Raw genomic sequence first — 25,438 nt, 5'->3', positions numbered from 1 at the left:
AGATAACCTCTGTATGCCCACTATAGTGACTTTTGTAAATGTCACTGTAGATTACATAGCATACTATAGTGGCTCACTCTACTGACTAGCTCACCGTTTCAATCGAATGATCGCTTTCATATGTGTTAATTCGCACTTTTTTACCTTCACGTCGTTAAATAAAAGGTAACGCCAAGTAGTTTAGGCACCATAGGAGCACCTCCTTGCATTAATATACGATATTGGAAACATTTGGAAATTACATATTTTATTTTCTAAAAAAGTAAATTATCAAAGTTAAAGTATATATATAAGGTGAGGTGGGGTAAGTGCAGATTGGTTTTTGTAAAGTTGGTATTTAGACTAAGTATTTTCAGTCTGCTATGTAAATACTTAGCGCTGTCGATATCGTGCGCTTTGCACAATTACTCTGCACTTTCCCCCAAAATGGGGTAAGAACGTAATTTGAAGTTAAAAATACTTTGAAATTTTATTTTATGTGCAATGGGGCAAGAGCAGAGTTATTAAGAAATCTGCTATAAAATGCTTTTTACTGCATTATGCAAGTATTCTATACTGCAAACAAGTACTCTTAGCTGAAATATAAAAAAGGGGATATAGTGAAACAAAACAAGGAAACAAACATGCTAAATGGAGAAATTTCGCTCATATTGTAATAAAAATAGCCTATATACGCACTTGCCCCGTTTAAGAACTTACCCCACTTCACCTTATCACATTTTTAGGAAAAATTATAATTTAATCGTCAAAAACTTCATTCCAATGTACTCTCGTAGAGAACAGCATTAACACATTGTAGTATTGTTTACGTGTAATTAGCGTTGAACTCTGTTGCACTTCTCTGTTTAGAGAAACTGTGTTAAGTTGCCTAAGAGGCAATTCACCATCCTCAATATCTCAGCATTTCACTGGTATTGTAAGGATAAGAGCGTATTCTTTAACACACTGAAGACTTTATTGGCGATAAACAATTAACAAAAATGGATGATAGCAGATATAAAATTGAGCATTCCGTGCACTCAACGATTTTCTCATTCTACTGCTAATCGTAGTCTTCTTCGTCTTTTGAACGCCCTAGCACTTAGGCCAACGACTGTTTTACTTCTAATGGTCTTTTGTTTGCACATGTTGTTTTTATAACGGTCGATTCCCTTTTTTGGAAATAAAACGTTCTCAATTGGGGTGGTTTAAAACCTTATTTGTTGTTTGTCCGGTAAAAGTGACATTCTTAATGCATGTCTAATATATCGTTCGTTTTTTGCAATAATTAAAAGATTTTCAATCATACTGCCATTTCTGGAGTTGGCAATAATTAAAAGATTTTCAATCATACTACCATTTATAAAAAAAAGAATTAGGTTCTATTCCAAGGGCTATACTACACAAAATGACCGTGTGAAACAGTGATGACTATGTTACGTTACATTGCGGCCATGTTTATGTTTCTGTGGTGACGCCAAATAAAATGTTGCGTTCGAGAAAATTTCGTAACAAAACATCAATAAATCTGAATTTCTAACAGTTTCGGATTTAGTAAACAGATTATAGAAAACTTTTTCACTTTGAGAAATACCAGCCAAAATGACTACTGTTGGTATACGTAACCATTGTACAAAATCATTTTAACTGTGAATAAATAAGACAGAAATAAAAATTATTACATTATAACTTTAGTTGTCGCTGCAAATGTTATGTAATTGCGAAAGAAAAATGTGATATGAAGAATTTTTAAACGAAATTACAAAATCAGTCATTTTGATTGGTGTGAAGTTTTATAATTGGTATAAATTAAAACTTAAATAAAAAAATAATAAAAAAAGAAATGTAACATAATATGCAATTTTAACTCACAAAAAGTTAAAGTGTTGAATAATTCAAGCGTAACGTATTTTTCAATTTCTTTATATCAAAAAAAGCTCTGAACAATTGTTTTCTTTTTCCATAAAATGTGCCTCAATTTTCTTTCGTTTACTCTGCCATAATTAATTAATTTAACCGAATTTGTCGGTCGCAAAAGACCGAAGTGGTCAATGTGCTGACAAAGATATCAGGAAAATGTCATGGGAATTTATACTGGTAATATTTTCGACCGAAGTGTATATTAAGATCGTGTTAGATAGAAGAGGAACAGAGAGGGAACTAAATAGGATCGTCGGAATTACCCTGTTCGTCTCGAACAGAGTGGAGGCAAGGACGGCGTTCATCCCGCAGGATTCCCATGCAATCATGCGAAACGACCATTTATGCCGCGTTTATGAAAAATAATATCTCCGTTCTCGTAGGATCTATGTCATTTTAGCGTCGCGACGCGATCGAAGAAAGTGGCAAAGCCGAAACGAGTCACTCGTTTGTTCTTTTCTTTGAACTCGCGTTCTTCGAGCAGCGAGTCACCCGGCTTCTGCTTCACCGATGCATAATTTACAAGCTTTTGAGACAGGAAATCATGCACACCAGATAACACGTTTGTAACATCTTTTTCTACGGTTTCGATAAAGACTTTGAGTTTGAGTCTAACTTTTTGAGTTTGTGATCTATGGAGATTGTGGAACTTTGGGTTCTTTAACCTCTTAGCCTACCCTGAAATTATAAACTTTCAAGATTTCTAAATTTGGAAGATATCAAACTTACAATTCTAAATTTCTGAAATTTTAAATTTAAAAATTGTACATTTTTGTAGCATGTATTATATTTTGTACTATTCGTTAGTATTTTGTGCGATATCAGACATTTTTTACAAATACAAAATCACAAAATTATTCTATTATAGTAAAATAATTATCACTAATTAATTATTAGTAGTAAAGTATTAATAAACTCTTGATAATAAAACTACAAAAATATAACTGAATTATTTAAAAATTAATAAACTGAGCAGATATTTCTTATTTATAGAATATGCCCCTTCCTTGTTAACGATAGCGTTGGAGCGTTGAGATTGTTCGCAGGTGCTTAGCTCCCTGATGTACACCCTCTGTATATTACCGGCATTAACCAGCCTAGAGTCACCTGACGAATGCACAAGCTCGTTTACAATCGGTCTTGTTAGATTTGTGGACACGAAGATGAGCGTAGCTCGTAGGCTTAGTCTGTGCAAACGTGCAAGTCGATCTTGTAGCTGGATTTCAGGGATCAATGGGTCCTGCTAAGCCTTTCGATACAACCGAACTGCCCTAAAAGTCCTACCACAACAAGAATATAAATCTACTGCAACTCTATGTTTGTATTACTTCAACTCATCAACAATAGTCTTCCAACACATTAACGATTCTCCCCATTATCGTTATTCTCGTACTCCTAAGATCTCGAGCACTTCGCTACCACAATCAGCTGACGACTTACTCTGACCTACTAATTTGCTGCAACTTTTATCTATTGATTTGAGAATGCAGATAATCTTCCAAATCTGAATATCTTTCATTTTTTCTGCTTTAGTGTAGTACCGGGAGACGTTACCCGAGATATGTACATTACTACGTGTCAAAGATACATATCGAGAGGGCGCGAATCTCACGACATGTCAAAATACGATTGAGGAAATCAACAGTTATAGACTTTTTGAAATATACACGCTCAATTTATTTTATGATAATCTTAGAACTCTTCGAACCTTAGTATCCATAGCATAGTTACAGTAGCAATTTATAGTGGTGGTATTGATTCGAGAGTGCACATGTGATCGAATGCAAATGCGGTATTAGCGAAACTGAGAATGTGGTGCAAGTTACAGTTGTACTGCCTACCCTCTTATAACACGGTCTCTTCGTTGCGTGTTCAAGACGGGGTAAACGTTTGCTATGAATACGTGATTATATTATCTAATCTTGGTTGTTCAAGGTTATGTTCAGTTGCACTGTGTGGAAATCAGGTTTTAAGGGCATCGTGTTGGATCGTCGCAATTTTTATAATGTTATACGGATTCTGTGTTGCTGCAGTATCTTATTTATATACAAAGTGTCCAGAAAGGTTGGGACAACGTTTATAGTATGTATTATCGCGGTGAAATAGGACAAAAATTATACTATGTATTATTGTGGTGAAATAAAATAAAACTCATAATACATATTATTGTAGTGAAATAGGATGAAACTTATATTACAAATTATTTTAGAGAGATAGAACCAAATTTATACTACGTACTACTGTGATGGAATACATAACAATTAGTTGAGATAATCTAAACTATTATGTCCGAAAATGCTTTACTGAAAATATGTATATACATATGCTTTTGAAGATATTTATGATTTGTCATGACAGTTATAAAAAATGTTCGAAAATTTCTCCCTCTGCAAGAATGCAGGCATTCATTCCTCGAATTAGTGATTGCCGAATTCTTTCAAATATTCCAACTGTATCGGAAATAATAGTAAATGTATTTCGGATATATTCTCAAAACTATTGTTCTCGAGAACAATATCTGTCATTGAAATTATAATAAGTATTCGATTTTGCACAACGAATTGTAATAGAAATTTTGTGCACAAATAAGTGCTTGAAGTTTTAAAAAGTTTTTGAAGCATAATTGCAAAATCCAGCTATATGCATAAGTATAGTGAGGCACATGCCTGAAAAATATGTGACAAAATTTTGGCTTTTTGGCTTTAAATTATTATAATTATGAAGTCGTATTTTTGAAAATTTTTGGAAACCAAAAATCTACTGTCAAAACAATGTAAGATAAACAAGGACCAACAGAAAGAATCAATTTCTCATCAGAGGTTCCAAAAATCCCGCAAAAGACATGCTCGGAGTATTTCCTTGAATTTAAACCTTAATCTTAAACCTTTACTATCCTAATTGTATAGATATTTTTCCCCAGATACCCCCAGAAGAATTTCTTAATTATCAATCGTTACTTTCCAACGCCGAAATATCACTGCACTCGAGTTATTATACTTGCAATTGTTTGATTTCTCGCAAAATGATCGAGCAAATAGATAACAGTAAATTTTTGGCTAATCTTGTCAGCCTGCAACGTCACGTTAGCCTAGTGATCAAAGTTTGTTAAGCCTACTATATATCAGTGCTCTGGTGGGAAACGTTAGAATTTGACGACGTAAAGGATTAACGTGATTTGTCGATTAGAGGACGCGCAACGTCGCTCGTGTACTCGTTAACCGCGGTCACATCTCATTAATCTTTACTCATTGGTATAAACAAAAATTTCTATTGTCGCATTTTTTATGTATACGTTTAATCGTGTCACCGTAAAAACCTTAAAATGTTAAAATTGTATAATTGTAAAATCATAAATTTATCAAATTTTAGAGTTGTAAAATTGTAAAGTTGTAAAATTGTATGATTGTAAAATCATAAAATTGCAGAATTGTAAAATTATAAAATTATAATATTCTGAAATTATAAACTTATAAAATTATTAAATTATAAAATCGTAACATCATATAATCATGAAACTGTAAAAACATTAAAGTCGTAAAATCATGAAAACGTCAAAATTATAGAAATAAATCGGTGCATAATTAATGTCACGCAATAAATTTGATATTAAAAGCGTAAACAGAAGTTACATAAAATCTCTTGGCAGATATTAAAGCTGTCTAATATGTTAGCAATGTATTTGTTAGAAGAGCATTTATACATTTTTTCAATCCCAGATAGAACTTTGTTTCTTCTTTTTCACTTCAGACTACAATAATTGAATAACAAGACAATTGATTGCCACATGATAAAAATTTATAAAATTCTATTCTTTTAACACTTTTGGATGTATAATGCACTTATCTTGAAATTTGAGATAGAGAATGGTAAAACATAAAGTAATATCAATTCATTATGTGAACAAATGTATTACAGATTGTAATAAAGCTTTAATAAAGCTACTTTGTCTCAAAACAACCTTGTTATATAGTTCTATATTAAAAAAAAATATATAAAAGTGTACATTACAAGGCTTGAATCGGTTAACAATAAATCATGAACACATCAATGGTTAATCGAGGAATTTTGAAATTAGTGAACGTTAGAAAATTTAGAAATGAAAATTATATTAATCACCGCGTATATTAATTTATCGCACGTTTCATCGCGCGTTCATTTATTCTTCAATTTTACTCACAATTTCCGATGAATCAAGATAAGGAATTAACGCGTATATTTTACTTCTTGCGTATTTATTATTCAACTTCATTTACATATTCCGATAAACGAAGATAAGGATTTAATGTGTATATTAATATTATCTCTTATTTATTTATCATTCAATTTCATTTACATTTTCCGATATACCAAGAAAAGGAATTAGCGTGTATATTAATTTAATCATTCGTTTATTTATTCTTCAGCTTCGTTTATAATTTCCGAGTAAGCGTACATTAAACACGGGATAGTTACAGTGTTAAAAGCGTATACATATGATAGTTGTATCTGGGAGCAATGATAATAAAGCAAGGATAACGAAGATGGCTGGTAGGCCTACCTTGGTCGAATACAAGGCAGCGGGTGGTCTTGGCAGCGAGTCCCGGGGGCAGAGCGAACCTGTAGGCTGGGCCCAGCGACAACCCTAACCCCAGCCCGAGCGCCTCCGCGCCGCATCGGCCCCCGAACACAGGCCCCACTAAAATCACCCACATAACAATGGTCATCAGTCATCGTCATCACAAAATATATCACATTACAATATAATTATACCTTACACCTATCGCGACCAAAGTGACACAAAGTTCGAGGAGCAAACTGTTTATGAACATAATTACATATTCAATTCATATTAGATATAAACACTATTAGATACATGTAACTATTAAACTTTATGATAAACTATTAGATTGAGGAATAAGTTCATGGCGTTTTGACATTTTCTTTTTTTTACAGTGACATTTTGCAATTTGCAAGGGGCTATAATATTCATTCGATAGAGCTCTTTCTGCTCTACAAAACTGTGTTAATCGTTTTTTTCAGTAGTTTCATTTGTTATTACTATTGAGGCTCAGAAATGGAATATCCAGGAGGTAAAAATTAGCACTTTCGACACCTGCTCTTCTTCGCTTTCCATCGCGGCCAAAAAGCTGCTGAAGCAGCCCAGGATATTTGCAATGTATACGGAGAAGGTGTCATAGGTGAGTCGACAGCACGGCAATGGTTTGCAAAATTCAAAAATAGCGATTTTAACGTCGAAAACCCGCCCCGCAGCGAAAGACCTTCTGAGTTCGACGAAGAGCGTCTCCGAGAACTTGTGAAGCAGGATGGTCTTCAAACTAGTCGTGAATTGGTCGAAAAAATGAACTGTGACCACAAAACTATTCTCAATCATCTCCATTCAATGGGATTTGTCGAAAAATTGGAAGCCTGGGTGCCTCACGAAGTGAACGCTACGAACTTATTGCCCAACCTTAGGTTGAATTTTGCAAACCATTTCCGTGCTGTCGACTCACCTATGACACCTTCTCCGTATACATTGCAAATATCCCGGCCTGTTTCAGCAACTTTTCACAACTTTTCACAACTTTCTGGCCGCGATGAAAAGCGAAGAAGAGCAGGTGTCGAAAGTGCTGTTTTTTACCTTCTTGATATTCCATTTCTAAGTCTCAATAGTAATGACGAATGAATCTACTGAAAAAAACGATTAACACAGTTTTGTAGAGCTGAAAGAACTCTATCGAATGAATATTATAACCCCTTGTAAATTGCAAAATGTCGCTGTAAAAAAAAGAAAATGTTAAAACGCCACGAACTTATTCCCCAACCTAATATATCGACATGTGTTTTATTTGTATGAACATATATGTGTAAATTGTATAAACATAAATTGTGTAAACATATGTATAAACTGTGTAAATATATATGTTGTTGGAAAGGTTTTCTCCAGATGTAATTTACATTATTCTTCTTTTGTATTAATAAGGTGAAGTGGGGTAAGTTCATAAACGGGGCAAGTGCGTACACAGGCTATTTTTATTACAATATGAGCGAAATTTCTCCATTTAGTATGTTTATTTCCTTATTTTGTTTCACTAAATCCCCTTTTATATTTCAGCTAATAGTACTTGTTTGCAGTATAGAGTACTTGCATAATGCAAGTAAAAAGCATTTTACAACAGATTTGTTAATAATTTTGCTCTTGCCCCATTGCACATGAAATAAAGTTTCAAAGTATTTAACTTCAAGTTACGCTTTTACCCCATTTTCGGGAAAGTACAGAGTAGTTGACATTTTAAACAATTTCCTATCAAAATCAAAATGCAAAAGGAAAATTAAGGTCCTAGTTAATATTAATTAAATAGTAGTAATTGTGCAACGCGTACGATATCAACAGCGCTAAGTATTTAAATAGCAGAATGAAAATACTTACGTTTAAATAGCAACTTTACAAAAACCAGTCTACACTTACCCCATTTCACCTTACAACTAGAACTTTATATCGTAAAATTAAAATAGCGTTAAACAGGGTCTTACTATACATATGTATATATCGTGTGCATATGTGTATATAAGTTTGTTTATATATATTCGTTATTATTATTTTCATAGTTTGATGTATTTGTATAATGTGATATAGTGTTGTGTGAATTAAGAAGAGTAATAATTGGTCTCTACCGATTAAGTAGTAAGTAATACAAATTATAAAAATACTAAAAAATATAATGCAAATAATGAAAGCAATAATAAGTAATATTAATAATAAATAAATGGGATGTTTTAGAAAAAAATAAATACTAACAAAAATACTAAAAATAATAACATAAGTAATGAAAGTAATAATAAGTTAAATTAATAATAAATAAATAAGACATATTAGAAAGAGATAAATTAAGAAATAATTAGAGGGCTATATTCGATCACTTATATCTTTTATAACATTTTCGATATAACTCGAGAATCGCGTTATTTGCGTTGCGTCACTTTTGTCGCAAGGGTGCAATATGTTGTACATACACATTCATGCAAACTCTTTCGTTCAATCCTTTCGCTGTTGTATTTTTACCGGGGCAACGAGATTTGTTCAGGTCTCAAGAGAATGAGTAGAAAAATGCGTAGTTTTGTTTATAATAGACTCTTCTCATATGCAACCGTTTATTTTGAAAATTTATGTACTAAAGTGTATTAACCTTTTTCAAGGTATTTCTTCTGGTAGCATTTTTTTAAATTTTCAAATTTACAAATTATGTAATTCAAGAATTTCAAAATTTAAAAATGTTCAAAATTATAACTTTATAAAGTTACACATTAAACTTTCAAACATGTATTTCCATGTTGTAAATTTGAGTTTTTAACTTTTCACATTTTCAACTTAATAAATATTATTTTATTTTGTGGCACTTCTACACAAAAAGATTTCTCATCACTCAGATAGTTTTGTTTAGAAAATTTTTAATTTCTTGTATTTCTTATTTCAAATGTGTATTTGTATATCTATTTATTTAAACAAATATTGTTGAAAAATAAAAATAGTCTCATAAGAAATTTTCTATAATTTTTTCAATATTTCATACTAGTATTTATTCAATCAGACACAATTGACATTTATTTATTGCGAAGACTATTAATATCACCGTATTCTAATATCTCTTGTATTAATAATAAAATGATATTCCAGAAGAATCCCTTTTATAATTGAATTTATAGATAATCTATAATTAGTAACTGCCACCCTAATGAAAGCATATCCATTTCTTAATTATACGAGCGTAAAAATCTTAGATTGTGTGATTTTAATATACTCACAAATTAAAATATCGATCAAAAATTACGTACGTATCGTTACGTACTATACAAGTATTGATACAACCCTCTATTTTGAGACAATTAAGATGAAACGGACCGACAATACTACCAGAACAAATACAATCTCAAAATACTTTGTATCTTTGACATTTATTACAATTTAATATACCGATACGAGTGCACTCTCGTTAAATTTATGAGATTATTACATCGCTTTCTAGTGTGGAATCAGCACGTGCCGGACGGTTGATTATGAAAGACTCCCTTCGTCCTCTGTGGGTCAAAGAACGCCGAAATATAAATTCATATCGATGAAATGAAAAGTACGATCACCTGATAACGATATGTGCAAATATTATCTCTTTTAATGATATAAAGCACTGAAACAAACCGATGTGAATTCCACGTATTCAAATATTCGACAATTCAAATGGTAGATGAATCTGAAGCACGATTCTTATTTAAATAATGCACAGTGGCAAACCAAATTATTATAGTAAAATAAAAAATTACAGATAAAATAATTTTATGGAAATATTTTTATTGTAATGCAGATATTTTTATTATAATCTTACAATATATTATCTTTATACTATAATACTGCAGGATTTGCACGAAAAACAACGTAAAAGGATGTAACGCAAAAGAAAAGAATGTACTGTACAAAACAATAAGAGTTATTAAATAATATAGGAATAAAATCAAAGGATTAAATAAATATACAAAACTATTCATTTTTTGTAACAAAATTTAACACTAATAACAACAATACTTTAAATTAATTATACTTTAATAGCGTTTACGCGCACAACCGCCATTTTAAATCGTTTTTCTAATTTCGCGAACTTTCTCGAAGCATCTTTCGTGTCTGAAATTCGCCAACGAACTACTGTTCTATTTTACAGCGTTTCTTTACCTCGCTATCAATTTGTTAATAAAATCTATTTACAATAGATCCAACACTCTACAATAATAAAAATATTCATTTAACACGTTTGAAATAGTACAAAATTGACACAGTTATCTGAAGATTTTTAGTATTAATCTAAAGTCTCGATAAAAGCGAATCCCTTGGATCTAAACTTTTCTTCATCTCGAATTTCTTCATTCGACACTCGCCGAAGTTCGTCAAATGTAGAAAAGACAGCGAACAACGGAAAAGACCGAACGTGAACAAACAGTAACAATATCGGTAGGATAATCCTAATGCACGAGTAAAACATTTTTAATTATGATTTTTTAGTTTGAAACACTTACCAACATATTTGTAACATTTTCCTGGTTAAAATGAAACCAAGCACGACGTAATTCAAAACATATTTACTTGTGACTTCAAGCGTTTTGTTTATATTTCCTTACTGAAGTAAGATTCGCAGCAAATGGACAAATAATGACACTTCGAGTAATTTCGTTTCTTTTCGGTGCTATTCGGATAATCACGTGATACGTCTGATAATCGAAATCGTAGTCTTCTATTGCTTTACTTTGAAGATTTTACTTCTACAAGTTATTATAAACAAATATACATCGAATTACGTCGTGTTTGGTCTCATTTTAATCAGTAAAATGTCAGCAGTAAAAATAACACGCGTTTGGCATAGTTACTATTCGAAAAAACGATTCTGTTCGCGTTTGAGAAAGAACAAATAAAAACGGATCTCGCGCATTGCACAACGTGATCGACGCAACCGATACCTACATACAGGAAAGTAATGTTACAATATACTCTATATTATTTTATTATAATTTATTTAACAATAATACATATAATAAAAAGTAAAAATTGTACACAAAATATAAAAATAAATATTGAAATAGCGAAGGTATTTGAACACTTCGCCTCAGTAATCTGTCGCCTAATATATCTATACGTAATATGTGCTACGTATACGTATAATGATAGTTATAATAAAGTTTCTAACAATAAAGTCTTTACTAAAGGTCTGTAAAGTTGCTAACAAGAAATAAGAAGGGAAGAACGCGGAAAAGTATAAGTTGTGCTTTTTGATCCCGTAGGCAGAAACGAGTAGAGGCACAATACGTCTAAGCCACAATCTAAATTCATGTTCGAGGAGGATAAATACAGCGGGCATAATGCCAGCGGCTTAACACACTTTTAAAATTCATCCTTTGAGATGCAGAACGACGAGAAGCTCCTTTCTCCTCGTTTTCCCCTCTTCGGAACCTTTGACTTTAGGTAGCTTACATGCTGATTAAGACACTCGATGCAATTAGGCAGCGAAAAGAACCTCAAAAGACGGCTCCTTTCTTTGCCTCCACCTTCTGGCTCTTAAGGACCTAAGAACGTTTCACGGCTGCACTGACAGAGAAAATGTTCTCTTCGGACTCGAGAAAAATTCTTGCCATAGCCTCAGGGAAGAAAGTATGATTTTCATACGAAAGGACTTTGTTTGAAAATCTTTACGTTACTTATCTTCTTTCGGTAAATGGAATTGCTAACTCGTTATTAATTACAAATGCTTATAAACTGTAACAATGAAGTTTCAAAAACGAGGTTTTGTGTACAGAAAATTGATACGGTTGCTGACGCAATTATAGCTCAATGTTTGATTCTTACATTGAATTTTTAATAATTCTTTCTATGTCCTCAACTTCTGGTTGCTCAACGTACTCACCTAAGTCTCCCACTTTTTGTTTTATTTATTAACAATTTACTATAGGTTTTCCTTTCCAAAGTACTTATTGACGAGGCAAATGAACCGAGATCTTCCCCCTCGGATGTCAAATTTTCCCTAGGGAAGGCAGATTTGCTGTTGACTGTACAGGATATCAAGAATAGTGGAGGCAACGGGGACACAAGGGGACGAACAGTTGAAACAGGAAAGGAACAACGTCAGTGCTTGCACTGAGGCTAAAGTAGAGGAGTCTCGCTTTCTCAATGAATTATTCAAGCTTCTTGATCCGGTCTCTCGAGCGTATAAACCGACAGACGGATTCCCGTCTCCTCCCAATCAACCAGCTACCGATTTTTTCCCCTCGTTCTCTGTTCGTCCACCCCACGTTTTATCGCTGTCTTTCTCTTCGTTCTTCTCGCGAGTACGTTGACCAGATTAAGATCGCAGGATCGACTGTCAGCTGCCGTGATCGCGATGCCCAACAATCGCGCGCTTCTCGAATCGTTTCGTCTGCCATGTTAGGAAACCTCCACTTTCCTGTCTTTTTCAAGTCTTTTATCTTTATAACCCATTTCCAATTGAACTTTGTTTTTTGTTCGTGTGTACGGTTTAGAAGTAGACGGACTTTCATAAAATATATAATCTGTCCCTTATATTACACTTTTTTTAATGTGAAGTTATAATCTCTTCATTTTCATGATTTTTCATGGCGAAGAAAATGATAATTACAACAAGTAAATATAAATACTTCATATCAATCAAAATGTAATGTATATTTCTTATCAAGCAAAATTAAACGAATATTTCTTTAAAATGAATGTTCAAATGAAATTAAAATGAATGTTCTTTACCAACAAAGTTACAATTAATTTTTATCAATCAAGCTGAAATGAAAATACTTCTTATTAATCAAATTTAAATTAATAGTCAAATATTTTATTACTCAAATTGAAAGAAATATTTTCTATCAAATTGAAATGAATATCCCTTATAAACCGTACTTACATGAATATTCTTTTTTAATCAAATTGAAATGGGTATTTTGTATCAATTACATTGAAATGAACATTTCTCGTCAATTAAATCACCATCTCACTAGATTCTTACTTTAAATTCAAATATTTATGAAGATGGTTTTTTTTTATCTATGTTACTTTTCACTAAAATAAAAAATTAATTTATGTTTTCAATCTCATTTTTAATTTCAGCATAAGTGTGAATAATATTCCGCTAAATGTAGTGCTCAACATGGTTTTTGTAATTAAAACTGATCTTTAAATTGTATTCATTATTTATTTTATTATTTTTCATTACAAGGAATAATTTAAAATGAAGTTTTTATTCTAGATCGTTTAAATGGTTTAAATACCTTTTGGTGAAATGTAAATTTATATAAGTATAAAATATAGTTATAATATTTCAATCTTTATTATTTCAAAAATTATATTTCCTTCTACCTTTAAGTTAACAAATTGTATTCTACATTTCTGCCTTATTTTTTCGTTAGATTCCGATTGTACCACCAGCCAAAAAACAGTTTGTATATAATCTGTCTAAAATTAACAACCTTAAATAATGAAAATTATTAACTATTATCGCATATAACTGGACACCGTAACATTAACGTGTTTTAACGTGGAATGGCTCACGTATAGAAAAACAAGCCGGTATTCGCAAAATTGACGCGAATAACGCGTCGAAGAAAGAGAAGCGTGATACGAAGTGGAAAAGTGGTAGAAGGCGAGGCGTTCAAACTGGAAGCAGAGTGGATTGTGTTGCGGCAAGTTAGCTGGTTCAGTTCTTGGCGTGAGAGCTTGTCAAAGAGTAGATATAACAAGAGGCGACACTGTGACAAAGAAACTACTTTTAGAGAAAGACGGAATAATGCAATTTAAATGGCCATGCCAAATGAAACGCGGTAATTTCGGTATTCCGAAAAATTATTTATGCAACTATGGAATTCGACAATGCTTTATACTTGCGCATTCGTCTGTCATTTATTTATAACTTATTTATAAAAAATACTTTGCTATTTATTTGTAATTTGTAATAAATACGAGTTAATATTTTGTCCTTCTCTGCAATACATTCATTTATTTGTAATAAATGTGTTTATAAGTTATTTGTAATAGTCATTTCTGTAATGTATATTCTTCAAACGTGTTTTAAAGAGTAATTTTAATATACGTCTTTTTTTCAATTGTTCGTAAACGTAATATTAGTAATATACAGAAAATTAACGACAAATAGATTTTTCATTATTAGAGGTGGACGTGAAATTAAATTCACATGATTTGAATTTCCTGCGCTTCCATACAGCCTTTATACGGTCATGTATGTATCTACAGGGTGCGGCGCCAAAATCCGGACAAATGAAAGATTACTTTCAAACATATTTTTTTTTGTGAAAACGGAAATATTTACAACTTTTTTTTTTACTACATTGTTAATAAAGCTATAAAGAACCCTTTTATTCAATATATCCTTCCTCTGCTTGAATGACTGCTTCCAATCTTAGTCTGAAGCGCTTGTAGGCCCGTTTTAATGCCTCACGGTCCATATCGGCGAATATTGCCTTGATAACGGCTTTCAATGATTCTATGTATGGATGTATGGATTTGTTGGTAACCCTTTCAACAACGCTCCATACATAATAATCTAAAGGATTTAAACCGGGCTATTAGGAGGTCAGAATTCTTGAGCACATTGAACGATGTCGGGTGTTCTGACAGTACGCTCCCTTAAGTCAGTCTTCCTGGATGGTGTTGTAAAACCTACGTTTCATTTTTCCGACACATATTTTTTCATGACATCGTATACAGTCGATTTCGGGTACCCGAAGTAACGAATAATTTCTGTCGCTGTGCGGCCTGCGCGAATGCTTTCGATAACCGCGGTTCTTCGGTTATATTCTACGCTTGGTTTGGACATTGCGACTATTATGAGGGTTAGACTGTTTTATACATATTTCAAGTTATTTGGTTGCCAATTGCGAACTTTGCAATAAGTATATGACGGCGAGAAAATTAAATTAAATTTTGTCCGGATTTTGGCGCCGCACCCTGTATATGTACAGTTTAACCTCTATGTTCTTACTGGAGGTAGTCGAATATAACATTCTTTTGAACTTGTTTTCGTAATTCAATTTCTACTTCAAGTATTAGAATAAATTGAATCAATTGGACTAAAAAATATTATTGACCAAAAATTATTTTGACTCGTCCCACATTCCTCTTTTAAATTCACTAATTTCAATTATTTCAAGAATTACATTAATACAAAGATATAATTACTTATTAAATAATAAATATTGTTATTGATTTAAATAATTAATTTGAAATAATTTATTGTCATTGATATTAATTATTTTAGATATATTTCTCAATGATTCAATTTTATTAACACTAAACCCATTATTATATCGGCGTAAAATGCACATTTAAAAATTAAAAACAAATAAACGACAAAATATGAATTAATCCTCCATCTCGATGAAAATCATAGATTTCAAAAAAATCAACTAAATAAATTTAAAGAAACTTTTAGATTAATGTAAAGAAACTTGTACAACGGCCATTTGACAGCTTAATTAAGTACATTAATTTATTATATAATGATTCTATTTTCCCTCTCGTTTGTTTTACATACAACATTTATAAATAATAGAAATAAATTACTGACCCACCCTATCTACTGATATGCGACATTTGTCCGTTCCGTAAGATAAAAACGCGTAATACGCGAAAATAATGATATCGCTTCTTCGATTAGTTTTAAAGTCGGTAGAAAATGAAGAGCAGAAAAGTGGACGAGAGCCATCGAGGTTGTTGGATGATAATCAACGTCGATTTTCACTGTAACAGCCGGCGTGTATCGATTGTGGAAAGACTAATGGCCAGCGTGGTTAACCGTATTATCCCACGGCGGAAGTCCGCCAGTACAAACGGGGACATAAAAGCGGTGGCTCCCGAATCGTCTGTTTCAATATTAGTTTAACAATTACGGCTACAGAATCCGACATGTATGCCAAGTTTGCGCATATCACGGCAAGAAGTCATCCCTATATTAATGACAACTTGTATATTTTACGTACGATTTTAGAGTATTGAAAGTACATTTTTTACATTTTTGTAAATGAGTGTTTTGGGAAAGGTGCCGCTTGATGTGAACGGTGGGTGATGCCATATAAATATAAAGAGACTTATCATTAGTATTTATGTGGAATATTACAGTAAAATTGTTTACAATTTTTGAAAATTTATAAAATTAAAATTGTAATTTTACAATTTCTTAATTTTACAAATTTATAATTCTACAGTTTGGCAATTTCATAATTTTGGAATTATACAATTTTTAAGTTTTAGAGTAAGATAATTTTACAATCTAACAATTCCTAAAATTTTCAATTTTTCAGACATACAATTTTGTAATTTCACAATTTTACTATTTTGCAATTCTGAAATTTTACAACTTTGCTATTTTACAATCTTGCAATTCTAAAATTTTACTATTTTACTATTTTACCATTTTTCTATTTTACTAATTCACTATTTTACCATTTTGCTATTTTACTATTTTACAACTTTACAATTCTACAATTGCACTACTATACTATTTTACAATCCTGCAACACTAAAACTGTACTATTCTACAATTTTACTATTTTACTACTTTATTACTTTACAATCCTGCAATTCTAAAATTACACAATTTTACTATATTCTTATTTTACATTTTTATAATTTTATAATTTTACTATTTTACAATCTTGTAGTTCTGAAATTACACAATTTTACTATTTTATTATTTTTCAAATTTATAATTTTACGATTTTGTAATTTTAGAGTTTTTCTATTTTACAATCTTACTAGTGCGAAATATTACAATCTTATAATCATTGTAAATAGTAAATTGTAATATTGTGAAATATAAATTGTGTTCTTAGAATTATTAGAAAATTGTATAATGAAAATTATTATGATCATTTATTATTTTACCATTTATATTTAAAATTCCTTTAGAACTTCAATGATTCAAGGTCATACTCAAAGTATCCCTGATATTTTTTAAGTGGAGTACTATAATTTTGGTTGAACTCTTTAAAGTTATATTAAGATAGAGAATGTTGCATTTTTCAAGGTCAAACCGTGGTATCCCTTATACTTTTTAAATTAAGTTTTACATTTTTATCTGCAATATTTCAAGATCATAGTATGGCCATTGCTAGTATGTTTTTTAAATGAAATGCTATATTTTTTTATTTTGAGTTACTTAAAGTCATTCTAAGGGCAACTCCGGCACGCTTTAAATTGAATATTACATTTTCACTTCCAATTTATCAAGGTGATTTCCAATTATTCTTAAATTGAACAAATTGTCGTCTTTAATTTTTCAATCTTATACTGAAGGATTTGTGATACTTTTTAAACTGAAAGACTTACTTTTTCCTTCATCTTTTCAAGGTTATATCTCTAGTATCTTTTAAATTGAATATTGTGTGCCTTGCATTTTTCAAAATTATATATTAAAATAACTTAAAATATTTTTTTGTTTCAATAACCCCACATTTTCATCTTTAATATTTCAAGGTTATACCAAGGTATCTCAATCTTTCAAATCAGATGCGATATGTCAACATCAATTTTCATGATACCCATTCTAAAGCAACTCAATATTTATAACGTAACATAATCTCATAACATAAGCAAGTATCGTCTACGTGTACCGTAACAATGTCCGTAATAAATAAGACGCTTCGTTAGAATTTTCATATATTCATGATTCAAAGTCGGCAGCAGCCCTCTAGATGGTCGGAGCTGGCCAAAACGAGAACGAGAAGAGGAGGACGAGATAGGTCGTTGGATTCTTTATTAATTTTACAACTTTTTCATAAAGCAACGCCGCAACAAAGGCCTGATACACTCGGGCATAGTTCAGTGAATATTGACGTTGAATTCCTCGTTGACGAACGAGCTTGTCTTAACACGATATTATCGCGGATTATTTTTGCTTTATTTTATAACATTCATTCTTAAATACTTTTTCATCACGTTAATTGATTAGGGATTTTAACAAATTCCTATTTTTATCATCTCTCTGGCACATACAGGGTGGCTCACCACATTTTGCCATCTAGATTTATGTCATTATTATTACTCATAGCAAACAATGTTTCAGATGAAGTTGAATGGTTTTGAAAGGGGCATATGTTGGTGGTATATTTTTGTTTGTAGGTGGTCGTGTAAAGGACGTATGAAGATCATTAATGTTTTTTTAAATGGAATCATATATTTTTCATTGCATCAGCTGATACTCCTTCATATTCTTTACAAAAAAGTGTTAATCTATTTATGCGAAAAAATCATTAGTTTAGGAGATTTTTTAATTCGCCGTTCGCTGACGTCGAACAGTTGAGGAATAGGAGAGAGTCGTTGTTCGCCCTTAGAGACGCGCGGTCGCGAGACAATAATGCATTACGGAATAAATATCCTTATGTTAAGCAAATGATTGATCTTCTTTATGCTCGAACCTGACCTGATCTACTACAGATAGAAATTCCCAAGATTTTTCAGTCTCGGAACTTCTGGCGACCAGACAGCAGATTGGTGATCGAACGAAAGCGAGAGTCGAGCAAGGATGGGCCAAAGTTTCTCAGGGCGTTCAAGTTTCACGGTGGTTGATATTTCATACAGAGTAGGCGCAATGGGGTACTCTCCTCGGTCACGTCGACCTGTTCACTACCCAACTTCAACCTATATTGTTTGCGTATTATTACTGCCTATCCTCCACCACCATGGTTCTACACCCCATTGAGTCAACGTGTGGTTTCGCGTCCGGCTCTAAGCGTTCGACCGTAAAGCTTCCCTAGATCGGTGATACTTTCTCGTTTCTTCTTTACGCCGAGTATCGATCTCTAGAATTCCCCAACTGTTTCGTGTCGATGCAGTTTTCGATTTATTTACAAAATGATGTATTCTCGTATGATGTGAGATCCTACACCGTAAATATGGATTCGATCCTAGACCGTAAATGTGTTGCGGTCTATAATGAATATTTGCTATATAATGAATTGAATATATTATATGCATATGTGTACACATGTATATTATGTCTAGTGTCTTCGTGCAACGAAATTTTTTGTGCACTGTGTAATAAAATGTAGGGAATAATTAGATTATTCGGTAAAGTATAGAAAATAATAGCTGACACGATAATGACCTAAACGAGCATGTTATTTTGTGCTATTTGTGTTATAGGAAAAAAATTCGAGGTCTATAAGGCGAATTTGTACAACTCGTAACATATTAACCGCAATACGGAAGAGACCACTAGTACAATGTGTTTTTCATCAGGTAGTTTTCAAGTTTATATATTTTTATGTGCAAACCGTTGCAGAGAAGGAAACTTCTGGGTTTAGAATTTTAGTAAATTGGGGACTTTGAAGAATATGATGATTTTAGAATTTGAGAATTTTGGGACTTCACAGATTTGGATTACAGAATATTGGAATTTTGAAATTTGAGAATATAGAATTTTGTAATTATAGGAATTTGAACGCATAGAAATTTGGGAACATGGGAAGTTGGAAATTCAGAAACAGAAATTCACTATCATAATTACACTATTATGTAACATCAGTACACATAGTAGTAAACTTAACGATCCAGTTGATTTAATTAGACAGGGTAGACCGAGCAAACGGAGATGGTGGTATCATTAGCGTAAAGCGTTGCAGGAGAGATTTCGAAAGATCGTAGGAAGCTGTAGAGAAGGGAGGCCGCCGAAGAAGAGGCAGAAGAAGAAAAATAAAAGGAAGAAGAAGGTGAAGGAGGTGGTATCGAACAGCTCGTAAAGTAAGTGGCTCGGTGTCGCGAGGACAGCCAGAGAAAATATAAGCAAAGTCAAACACAAGCCGCCTGTGTCCTCTTTTGCATTAAACTCGCATTCCGTGGCGAACGATTAAGACCTAAGGAGAAACACCGCTTGTCCGGGGCAACATTGCCCCCGAATGAATGTCCTTATTGTGTGTCCCTACCGTGAGAACTCCAGGCACGCGCTTCTCAACGTGAATTCGATATAATTAAATAAATTATACCGGCCTAAGAGCTTCACCTTCTTCCTCCTCGGCCTCATCCTCTCCCTTTTTCCCTCTTCTCGACGCTTCGACGATCGCGGAACGATCCTCTGCCAGATACCTTAACCTTTTTACGCAAACGCTCATAATTCTGGTCGCTTCGAACACTGACGTCTTTGTAGCCTGTCGTGAGAACCGTTTATAAAAATTTAACTTACGCTCATTTTAATTTGGGATGCTTGGGGAGAGTTAGTTGCTTTAAGAATGGTCTATAAATATTGTGAGTGACGATTGTCATTAGGGAACACCGTGGTATTTGAAGAAAATTATCGAGAATATAGGCTAAGTTTGTTCGAAGATTTGGATACATTTTTAGTTATTAGATTTTCAAATACGAGTTGTGATTAGTGTGGTTTTAGGATAATGAATAATTGTTTGTAAGTTGAAGGCAAATGAAGAAGTATTATGCAAGGAGAAAAGTCATATTAGAAGTTCTACAGAATATATTAGCATAGTTCTTATATATTAGCATAGGTCTCATATATTAGCATAGGTCACACATTAGGAAAGGATGCAGGTTGAGATAGGCTTCATACGTAGTGAACTTTTATATTAGATGTGGTCTTACTTTAGAGATCTCACATTCGGATAACTCTTATATGAGGAGCAAGCATCGATTAGGATGGACCTTATATTGGATCAAATCTCATGTTAAGAGACGACGTTTAGGATGGACCTCACATTAAAACAGGTATCATGTCAGAAAAGAAAGTAGATTAAGATGGACCTCATATTAGAACTTATTTCATGTTGGAAGACAATGTAGATTGGGATGGACCTCATATTAAAATAGATCTCATGTTAGGAGAACATGTGGATTAGGATGGATCTCGTATTGGAACAGATCTCACGTTAGAAGAAGATCATGTTAGTAGATAATGCAGTTAGCCCCATATTAGAACAGATCTCATCTAAGGAGGGGGTGCAGTTCGGTACAAATCTACCAGAAGAGCTCTTACGTTAGGAGATGTTACTAAACAAACTAAAATAGTCCTATTAGAAGAGCATGATGATTAGATACACTAGATCTATACTAGAGGAGGTTTTGTGTTAGAGATGACATTAGTCAAACCTCACATTAGCAATAGATCTAACATTATTAGAAGTCTTATATTAGAAGAGAACTCGTATTAATGATGTGATATTAGAAGAAGACTCATATTAGGCAAGTTAACCATACAATAAGAGAATCGACGGCAGATTGATACAGTAGGTGCGTCGTATTAAAAATATGCCACGGTATCGCGTTACTTCCCTCCAACTCGTGTTACTTTCAGCATTTACGTACAACAAACTACTCTTAAAGCTGACGTATCGTGAGACTGAAAAACTGTGGAACGGGTAATTTGAGAAGAGAAACCATATTGCATACCGTGGTGACTATCGTGTCGCTAAAACGGGCTTTCTTACATCAGCAGAGACAATTGACTGATTCCTCGTTAAATGCTGAAGCGACTTCAACCTGATTTCATCTGACGTTTTCTTCATTAAACATTAATGTTTACTGTATCTATAATATAGCAGTTATATCTATACTTTATTTAACGAGGATGCCAGGATTTTTAAAAATTCGGAAATGTATTATTAATTTATAGAACTAGTCCCGATTGACATTTATGTAATGATGCAACGAACATGATCATAAACGTATCATCGTAGCAGTTATACGAGCATTTATCTATAATTAAGATATAAAATGCAATTTATCTATCGACTTATGGACATATGGAAATGAAAATGAATAAAATTAACGTTACAATTATAGTAACCGTCCAACAATGTCAGAGCAAATTAACAAGCAATATCTTGCAAAATATTTGAGAGAAATATATATTTGTATATGTATTTTACATCAGCAGCTCTCTTGTATATTGCACAATAAAATGCAGATTAGAATTGGTTTGTTTCAGGAGTACAAGTGTACCAATTTAGGTTACCATTGAAGAATTAAGGTCATTGAGTAATTGCCAAGTTTAAACTTTTAAATTATTTGCTTCTACACAAGATACCAGTTTTTTCCTGTTAGATTTGAAAACATGACATTTTTTAAATAAGGGTATTCTGAAATTAGAGTTTATAATTAATAAACATTGAGATTAAAGAATTTGAAAAGTTTGTAATTTAAGTTTTTGAAAATACAAATTGTCTTGTGAAAATTTGTAAATGTATAGATTTGTAAATTTATAAATTTGTAAATGTTTACATGTGCAAAATTGTAAAATGTATAAATTTGTAAAAAGTGCAAAATTGTAAAATGTGTAAATTTGTAGAATGTATACATTTGAAAACTTCTAAATTCTCAAACTAGAAATTCAAAAAATTTTTTGAATTAGAAATTCAAAAATGTAATGAAAGTATTTTGACATTTCAATCCTTGTAAACTTGGAAATTTTAATTTTTAATAATTTATAAATTTGAAAATTAAGGGGCTTGAAAGGCTGAAAATACTAAAGGTCTAAAAAGTGAGACTTTGAAAACAGGTTAAAAAATTTTGCAATTACAAAAATTTAGAGATTTAAAAACTTGGTGATTTGATAATTTAGAAATTTAGATTTTTGCAAATCTGGGAATTCCAAAATTTTTTAATTTATAAAATTGATGATTTAATAAAATTAATAATTTTTCAATTTAAAATTGATGATGCGATAAAATTGACAATTTATTAATTTATAAAATAGAAATGTAAAAATTTCAGAATTTATGGATTTAGAAACTTAAAAATTTATAAATCCAGAAATTTAGAAACGGCAGAAAATTTGAAAAAATGTGTAATTCCGAAAATTTTTAAATTATTAATATATGGAATATAATATGAAGTATCTTACGACCTACATTCCTCGTGCTACGTGAAGTAAATTAGTCCACATTTTGGGGGACCACCCTGATCCCTCTCCAGTTACATTAATGACCATGACATTTTTTGACACAAAGCGATAGCAGTAAAATCATACTGCAAGCCACTCAAAGGATTAACCAACCATCAGATATGAAATACAATACATAATGCTACTTATATGTAATGTAAAAATAACTGAAAATTATATTAAACTTTCCTGTAACTAATACTATTTTAAACATATCCCACTTGTGCATTTCTAAATTTCTTAATTTTTCAATTCAAAGATTTCTCATTTTATAAATTTTATAACTGCTAAATTGCTTGTTTTACCAGTGCCTGTTCTTTAGTTAAGTCTGTTCTTTAATTTCTCAATCTCTTCAGCCTATTTCTAAATTACCCAACTTCAATATTTTTCAGTTTCTGGCTCAACTGGCTTTTTTCTAAATTTCCCAATCTCTAAATTGGTCTATTCCTAAGTTTCCCAATTTCAACACTTCTCAATAGTCAAATTTTCAAGACTGTATTGTCTTCATTTTAGTATATAGTCAAATATCTAACACGATTCTATGTTAACTCTAACATTAACATTATGCTAACTTGTGTTCAAGTTTTCAACAATTCTATGTTAACAATAAAACAATGTATTACTTCTCAACTGTGCAATTTGTGCTGAAAAAGTACAAAGAGTTTTGCTATGCAAAGTTAACTACTTAACCTATAAGGTGAAGTGAGGTAAGTGCAGACTGGTTTTTGTAAAGTTGGTACTTGAACGTAAGCATTTTCAGTCTGCTATGTAAATACTTAACGCTGTCGATATCGAACGCGTTGCACAATTACTACTATTTAATTAATATTAACTAGGACCTTAATTTTCCTGGTACATTTTGATTTTGATAGGAAATTGTTTAAAATGTCAACTACTCTGCACTTTCCCCGAAAATGGGGTAAGAGCGTAGCTTGAAGTTAAATACTTTGAAACTTTATTTGAGGTGCAATGGGGTAAGAGCAGAATTATTAACAAATCTGCTATAAAATGCTTTTTACTACATTATGCAAGTACTCTATACTGCAAACAAGTACTCTTAGCTGAAATATAAAAAAGGGGATATAGTGAAACAAAACAAGAAAACAAACATGCTAAATGGAGAAATTTCGCTCATATTGTAATAAAAATAGCCTGTATACCCACTTGCCCCGTTTACGAACTTACCCCACTTCACCTTAATTGTATTCGGTGAAGTTAACTACTTAACCCATATTTTTCAATCACAACTACCTCATTATTGCAATGTTAAAACAAATAAAGAAAGTAGAAACGTTGACTACATTCTACATTCAATGACCCTTAATTATATAAATTATAATAAGAAGTGATCCAAAAATTCAATTGCGGTGAAAACACTAAATCTAGATTCTCACATTCTAACCATAGCATCACGAGAATACGAAACAGTAAATATTGACAAAAGAAGATATAATGACCTTGATCTTGTCATATGTTGCCAAGGTCGTCGTCCTGAGTGACTTTTCCTTGTAACTTAATCGTCTCTCATCGGTTATTATAATATTATTAACAAAAAAAAATATTTGAAAGATTAACCTAAACTAACCTAACCTAAACTATCATGTTTTACAATTCATAGTATTCGTTCTCTAACATTTGGTTACAGAATGCCTTACGGTTACACAATAGTATTACGGTTACAGAACCTGAAATCCAAAATGACGGAAATCTGTTCAGCTTGAATCCACATGTTATGTAGCCCCTAGCAAACGTGGCCTCAAATACTAAACCGCTACCAAAATCCTCTAGTTTTTCATTGTGATTGCGTACATATCTTCATTTTTACAAATTATTTATGGTTAATAATTTTTTAATGAACAATAAGGACGATTAAATGTTACTCAGGAACATGTCCTTAACACTAAACCTACCGACATATGTGTACTTAATTTGAAATTAAAAATGAAGTTAAAAAATAAATAAACGACGAAACATAAATTAGTACACACATTCATTCTTTATCTTGATGAAAATCAATGCTGATTTCAAGGAATGTACTTTAACAAAATGTGCATCTTATAATAAGAAACTTATGGAGCGGGCATTTGATCGGTTTGGTAATTTTAGTGTTAATAATACATGTC

The 25,438-nt window shown here is 32.0% G+C and overlaps 1 protein-coding gene across 3 annotated transcripts in view; it reads right to left on the bottom strand.

Moving 5' to 3' along the window:
* The window catches only part of LOC100876912 (E3 ubiquitin-protein ligase Rnf220), a 341,536-nt gene that overhangs the window by 214,087 nt on the left and 102,011 nt on the right, over positions 1–25,438 (bottom strand). For 2 of the 3 annotated variants that reach the window (XM_076534797.1, XM_076534796.1), the window contains exon 4: positions 6,437–6,574. The exons of the other annotated variant lie outside the window; for it this stretch is intronic. In XM_076534797.1, coding sequence (XP_076390912.1) covers positions 6,437–6,574 — 138 coding nt within the window. The remainder of the gene's footprint in view (positions 1–6,436; positions 6,575–25,438) is intronic. 3 annotated transcript variants of the gene reach the window in all.

This window comes from Megachile rotundata, chromosome 8 (genome assembly GCF_050947335.1).
Source record: "Megachile rotundata isolate GNS110a chromosome 8, iyMegRotu1, whole genome shotgun sequence".
Lineage (NCBI taxonomy): Eukaryota > Metazoa > Arthropoda > Insecta > Hymenoptera > Megachilidae > Megachile > Megachile rotundata.
The sequence above is the reverse complement of the archived record's forward strand: the minus strand, read 5'-3'. Positions and strand labels throughout refer to the sequence as shown.